Source organism: Ipomoea nil, unplaced genomic scaffold (assembly GCF_001879475.1).
Source record: "Ipomoea nil cultivar Tokyo-kokei standard unplaced genomic scaffold, Asagao_1.1 scaffold2690, whole genome shotgun sequence".
Taxonomy (NCBI): domain Eukaryota; kingdom Viridiplantae; phylum Streptophyta; class Magnoliopsida; order Solanales; family Convolvulaceae; genus Ipomoea; species Ipomoea nil.
In genome coordinates this window covers 193,843-201,582 of record NW_017619118.1, presented here as the reverse complement: position 1 = coordinate 201,582, position 7,740 = coordinate 193,843, and the positions used below count along the sequence as shown (strand labels likewise).

General features: G+C 32.7%; 1 protein-coding gene across 1 annotated transcript; it reads left to right on the top strand.

The window, feature by feature from the left end:
- Positions 1-720, top strand: LOC109155046. Its single transcript, XM_019302775.1, has one exon. It carries the CDS (start codon positions 1-3, stop codon positions 718-720), a length of 720 nt encoding a protein of 239 aa, XP_019158320.1.
- Positions 721-7,740: the final 7,020 nt, after the last annotated feature.

Genomic DNA, 7,740 nt, shown 5'->3' with positions numbered 1-7,740 from the left:
ATGAGTGGCTATCAATTTACATGGGAAAAGGGGAAGGGCACATCTAGATGGATCGAGGAAAGATTGGATAAGGTGCTTGCTACTAATGATTGGTGCGGTATTGTTCCTGACGCTAGGGTTTCTAATGTGTTAACAAGAACATCTGACCATTCCGCTATCTTCCTGGCAATCCGTGATTATGGAGTAAGGGGAGGTGGGGGAAGAAAAAGATTCCGTTTTGAAATGGCATGGCTATATGATGAGGGGTGTAGGACGATGGTGGCTAAATCTTGGGAAGAAGGAAGGAATGAAGGCACGCAAAATTGTATTCGGCATTGTGGGAATCGTCTGGCCCAATGGGGAGGTGACCACTATCACAGATTTGGTGAAAAAATCATGCAACTCCGTAAGGAACAACAATATCTGAAAGGGCGCACTGGTTCAGCCTCCCTGGCAGAATTCCAGCGTTTGGAGGAAGCCCTGTCCCATATGGAGACCCAAAAGGATGTATATTGGAAACAAAGAGCTAAACAACATTGGCTCAAGGATGTTGATACAAACACAAAATTCTATCACAGGTATGCCTCTCACCGAAAGAGAAAGAATACTTTATCTAGACTTATGAATGATTATGGGGATTGGGTGGAAAGGGAGGATATGAAGTGTGTTATTCTAGAATATTTTAAGAAAATATTCAGCTCTAGTAACCCTATGAATGGTGAGCCCTTGTTTGATCGATAATGTTATCCCACGAGTCACCCAAGCACAGAATGAATCACTCTTAAGGCCCTTTGAAATAGATGAAGTCAGGGATGCCCTCTTTATAATGTTCCATGATAAAAGCACCTGGCCTAGATGGTACGAATTCGGGTTTTTACCAGCATTTTTGGGATATTGTGGGTGGAGATATTTCGAAATTCATTGTGGATTGTCTAAACTCGCACTCTTTCCCCTCTAGCCTAAATAATACTGATGTGGTATTAATCCCAAAGAAAAGTACCCCAGAAGTGGGCTCTGATCTTAGACCTATAGCCCTGAGCAATGTGATTTATAGAGTTATGGCTAAAATGATTGTACACAGAATGAAGCCTTTAATGGATAACATTATATCTGTTTCACAGAGTCCATTTATACCTGGTAGGCTGATTACTGATAATATCTTAATAGCCTCTGGGGTAGGACATTATTTAAATAGGAAGCAACGTGGGGTTGTAGGCTAGAGTGCTCTCAAATTGGATATGGCTAAAGCCTATAACCGTATGGAATGGTCTTTCCTACAGGGTATGCTTGTGGCCCTGGGTTTTGATGATAGATGGATTGAACTTATTATGTTGTGTGTGTCTACAGTATCATAATCTTTTTTGTTTAATGGTTCCCGTAGTGACTCAATCACGCCCACCCATGGATTAAGGCAGGGAGACCCATTATCTCCTTATCTCTTTATTATTTGCGCTGAAGGCCTTTCTCTGTTGCTGCAGAAAGCACAAAATAGGGGATCAATACAAGGATGTAGAGTTGCTAGAGATGCCCCTCCTATTTCAATCTATTTTTTGTTGATGACAATCTATTATTTTTTAGAGCTACTGTGCAGGAGGCCACTGAAATTAAGAATTGCTTATCACTGTATGAGAATTTGTTTGGGCAAGTGGTTAATTATCATAAATCAAGCATATGCTACAGCAAAAATACAGGGAGTGTAGAAAGAGGAGAAATGGGGTAAATTTTGGGGTTAACCAGGCGTCTAATTTTGGAAAATACCTTGGTTTACCCTCTTTTATTGGAAAGAATAAAAAAGCAGTTTTTGCCTATATTGAGGATAAAATCAGACATAGAATTGGATCCTGGAATAAAAAGTTACTATCACAGGCAGGAAAAAAAATCTTGTTAAAAAGTGTGGCTCAAGCTCTGCCTACTTTCTCAATGAGTGTATTTTTACTACCTATATCTGTGTGCACTGTGATTGAGCGACTCACGAATCGTTATTGGAACAGGGCATAAGGTTGGAACTTGGAACGTGAAACTTGTCATTGTGTGATTTGTTGTCTTCATTGCTTATGAGCATGTCTATTGTGAACTGTACCTTGAATGTGGTAGGTTGCATCTAGTGTTGAGTATGTTGTTGTTGTCTTTATTGACTTGTTGATTGTTGTTGATGGATGGTCTTTGTTGAGAGTGTTGATAAGTCTCTTTGATGTTCCCTCTCTTGGTTTTGAAATGATATATATATCATATTCCCGTCTCAAATGCTTTTCTTATATCTATATATTATGATACTTAACGCGTATTGGTGGGTTACCAGCATCTTTTGCTGACGGATGTTATCCCTTATGTTTTACAGGTTTTCAGTAGCTTTGGAGAGCGCGCTAGTTGTCTGTAGCTAGTTTAGTTCTCCTTTATTCTAGACTTTGAGGCCTGTGAGCCTAGGTAGCTAACTGTTGACTGCTGTTGTTTTGTTAGTAGCTTGCCTGTGCACCTATGTTTGATATAGGTGTGGCATAGTACCTCTGTACTTAGACTTTGCTTCCGCTGACTTAATGAATGTTTAGCTTGTTTTTCCCTTTAATTAAGCTTTTAAATTTTGGTAAAATCGGGGGTGTTACACATATCACACCAATGTGCGTTACCATCCTCGCCATCACCCGCACACACGAACATCATACCACGAATATACTATTTATATCATGCTTGTAATTTTTTTTTTTTCAAGTTGTATACCATAACCCATTACTAACTAGTTGCACACGCCAAATCATCTCGTACCATCAACCACCTGATTGCACACGCCAAATCATCTCGTACCATCAACCACCTGATTGCACACGCCATATCCTCACGTTGCACACACCATCCCCCGTTAATTCTGCGTAAATACTGCTCGTTCCCTCTTTTTTTTTTTTTCCTTATACCCTAACTCATTACTAATTGGTTGCACACGTCACATCATCATTTATCACACACCAATAATACTATTTAAACTTTGTCACTTCTCATTTGTTTTTACGGTTATACCGTGTACCATAAACCCCATGATTGCACATGCCATATCCTCACGCTGCACACAACATCCCCCATTAAATACTGCTCGGTCCATCTTTTTTTTTTTTATTATTATTATTATACCCTAACTCATTGCTAACTGGTTGCACACGTCACATCATCATGTAGCACACACCAATAATACTATTTAAACTCTACCACTTCTCATTTGTTTTTAGGGTTATACCGTGTATCATTAACCCCTGATTGCACCCGCCATATCTGCACGTTGCACACACCATCCCCCATTAACAATACGTATATACTCATCGTTCCATCTTCTTTTTTTCTCTTATACTCCAACCCATTCCTAACTGGTTGCACACGTCCTATTGTCACATAGCACACATCATCACCCAATAAACGACCGTTATACAACAATAGTACTACTAACATACAATTAAATTACATGAGTCGTTAGTCGTAGCAAATGGAGGAAAATAAGCCATTAACATTGTGTTCTTTGTGCTCAACGCCGATCTTTTGCGTGGATAATATGAATCTTCCGATTGTATACTGTTTTTATCATCATAATTATATGAAAATATTATTAAATGCGATTTTCACCATATAAAGATTATTGTTACATTACTAATTTGCCCCTTATTCTTATTTCATTATATTCTATTCTATGTTTATTACTCAATCATGCCCATTGAATTATATTAGATGAATGCACATGATGTGTTCTCACGTTTTCACCTAAGCACATGTTCTCACTGGAACCCTATATATATATATATATATATATATATATATATATATATATATATATATATATATATATATATATATATATATATATATATATATACATATATATAGTCGCACTCCTGTGCGAATAGGCGCCAGGTGCGAAAATGCAAATGAATCAGCGCGCGACATGTGTCCTTGGTGCATGTAAATGTGTTATATGTGCAAGTAGTTGGCGCACCTATGCAAGTAAAAGTGCAGGTAAAATCACTTACAAGTTCACCTACTTTCACCCACAAGTGCATGTAATTTTGTCTTGTTAACATTCATTGATCGGCACCTACTTTCACCTACAAGGGATTGTAATTTTTCTTTATTAACATTCATTGATTGGGTGCACCTACTTTCACTTACAAGTGCACCTACTTTCACCTACAGGTGCACCTACTTTCCCCTATAAATGCATCTACTTTCACTTAGGTGCACCAGTTATAACTATATGTGCATCTAGATCTGGACACGTGTTACGCGCTGATTCATTCGCATTTTCGCACATGGGCGCACCTTTCGCACCAGAACACAACTATATATATATATATATATATATATATATATATATATATATATATATATATATATATATATATATACATTTAAAAATATGAATTCATACAAATGTCCTTTTATGTCTTTTTACACTCATCATCTTATTCAACAACTAAATTTACCAAATACCTTAATTTCAATCAATTAGTTTATTAGCTATTAGTTTTTCAGCTTTACCTATTAGCTTTTCAGCTTTTAGGTTTTAGCTAGCTTATAAGGTATGTATGCCAATCAGAGCATTTATAATTATCCACGACATATTTTCATACTTTTAAAACATCTATAATTTTTTATTTATCCATGCTTTCAAACACTTCACTTTCAATAAAAATAACCAAACAATCATTCATCAAATTATCTCACATTCGATTGTGCAATATATTATTGACTATCTTCATATCTAAAAAAGCTCTTTCAACTCTTACAATCGCCACCGGTAATATTAAATTAAAGTTAATTTCACAAGTAAAATAATTAATAGATATACACTATTTTTCTTGGATTCTGAAAAATGCAGAATTAGAGAGCACATCGATATAATTATTAATTAAATATGGGAAAAAGAAGAAATTTCCAAACTCATCTTGCAAAATCCAACCCAAACCCACTCCCCTTCCTACTATGTCAATTTATTAAATAGTTTTTGGTGTTTTACAAATTGCAACTTATTATTAAAAAAAATAATTAAATCAATGACAAACATTCATTCTAATCAAAGAATAAAATAATATTTTAAAGAAAAATATCTTTCAAAATTTTTACATTAAAAAAAAAAAACTTTCAGATCTTTATCTTTCTAAATGTTTACACAAAAATCATTTACGAAATTTTCTTTCCCACAACTGTCATAACTCACAAGTCTCTTTCTTTAAATGATATCAAATAAACAAATCTATTTGATAGTGCATATACAAATAATTAATAGCACACATATTTAAGTGCACTATTATAAATCACAAGTTCATTATCAGTTATCTGCATATTCACTATCACCTGCTTCTAAATACAACGAAACTGTCATACTTACGAAAATGAATTTTGCATTTTTTTTCCTTAATTTTTAGATAAGGAGATGAGATTACTCCATATTTTCTTACTTAATTTCATTTTTCATAAAAGTCCAATCGTCAATTTGACCTTTATCCCTATGTAAAATAGTAGCAAGCATAGTGAGGGACACAAATACCATATATTTATAATTATAGGAGAGTTTTTAATATTTCGCAAAAAAAAAAAGATAAATATATAATTAAATAAATTTTATACTTTCCTAGTTAATTGTGCCAAATTTATTTTTTCTTATTTTAAGAAATTTGGTATCAACCAAGTAGCTTGTAGCTCAATGGCATCTTTGTGACTCTCTCAAATAGAATGTCATATGTTCAAATTCTAATAGATGCATTAACTCTTTGTGCTTCAATACAAAAAAAAAAAATGGTACTGAAAAAAAAAAAAAAAGAAGCTAAAAATTTGATAAATTTTAAAGCTAAAAATTTGATAAATTTTATACTTTACTAGTTACCCAAACTTCATATTCAAGTTGTTATATGGCGGATCATGCTGTTTTTTTTTTTTTTTTTTGCCCGCTATCATGAACCAATGATGTATCACAGGTAAATTATTGTGTGGACTATAAATATCAGGTACATTTTTAATATATTAAAAATATATTATTTTTGTATTAAATGTACATTATTTTGTACTAAAGGAAGTGGCGGAGCCAGGATTTTTCTTCAGCGGGGGCGAAGAAGCAAAAGGAAAATAAATTAAAAAATGTTCAAATACAAGATTCAAATACAAATAAGATTGTTAAAATACAAATACATTATAAATTATAATATAAGGTTTATGATAAACTACAGGATAATACGTCACTAAACAATATTGAAATCGTTGTAGAACTGATTCATTTAAAATTTGATCAAAAATATATTTTTCAACATACGACACTAAACAATCATTTAATAAATTAAGTAATTAGAAATTAACTAGGGATATAATCCACACTAATTAATAATTAGCAAAAACTAACAGTAACTAATTAACAACAAAAACTATAACACTAGTAATTAATTAACAGTAATTAACACTTAGCAATTAATAAATTTAATAGTAATTTTAACAGTAAAGTAGTAAACTTAACAATTAGTCATTAGCAATTAGTAACTAACAGTTGGTAATTAATAATTAACAGTAGTAACTAACATATATAATTTTGGGCAGTGGGGGCAACTGCCCCCACTGCCCCCATGCTCCCTCCGCCACTGACTAAAGGTACATTATATTTTATAATGTACCCTTAGTATATTAAAAATGTATTTTCAAAAAATGTACCTTACGTACATAAATAATGTATCCTTCATATATTAAAAATATACTTTTTATTTATGCTCCACATAATTGTGTGGACCATGATCCATGTAATAATGATTGTGTATCACATTACAAATATGTATATTGTCAAATGAAACTTTAATAAAATTAAAATTATACTTTGGTATTGCTATAATGAAATTATTGTATGTAAAAATTGGAACTAAAAAACATAACTCATGTAATAACATATATTGTCAGATAAATCTAAAGTGTAATTAAAATGATAATTAAGCGTTACTATAATGAAATTAATGTATGAAAAAAATAAAACTAAAAAATATAGTTTATACAATAATGTATATTGTCAAATGAACTCGAAGTGTAATTAAAATGATAATTTAGTGTTACTATAGTAAAATTAATATATGTGAAAAATAAAACTAAAAAGCAGAACTCATAGAATAAGATATATATTGTCAAATGAAATTACAATTAAAAAAAATAAAACGACGCCGTTTTATTTCATGCTCTACACAACAATTCTACAATAAAATTGGCGGTACGAGACGGATTAATCCAATGAACTAAATCCGTTTTGACGGTTGTACTACCAAACCCCATCTAAAAGGCGAATGGCTCGTTCCACCCAAAGGTTTGCCGGTTTGCCGAGTGGTTTGCCTGTTTTCAATAGAAATTCATTCCACCATTTCATAGCCATAACTGCTACTTGCTACTACCGCCGACCAATAATGCACCGGTCGAAACCAAATCTTTAACATATACTATTGGATTAACTATTTGTTCTCTCCGCACTAGATGGTTGACTAATTGATAGCATTAGTTGATTGTAAAAAAGTTTTTGATAAATTAATTGTTAGACGATAACTGATTACATGCAAAATGATTTCTCAAAAGATTGATTGAAAAAGTTACTTTGAGTAAATTTTTGAATTTTAGCATTTTGAAACAATAAATTTTAAAAAAAAGCTAATTAATCAAACACTCATATTGATTGTTTAACAAGTCAAACAGTTAATTGTGATCAAATAAGTCAAAATTAGTTGATAAGTTAACTATTTTACCAAACATGGCCAAAATCAAGCACAACTC

Excerpts from the sequence above, each read along its gene's own strand:
- LOC109155046 (XM_019302775.1), top strand. The coding sequence starts at position 1 with ATGAGTGGCTATCAATTTACATGGGAAAAGGGGAAGGGCACATCTAGA.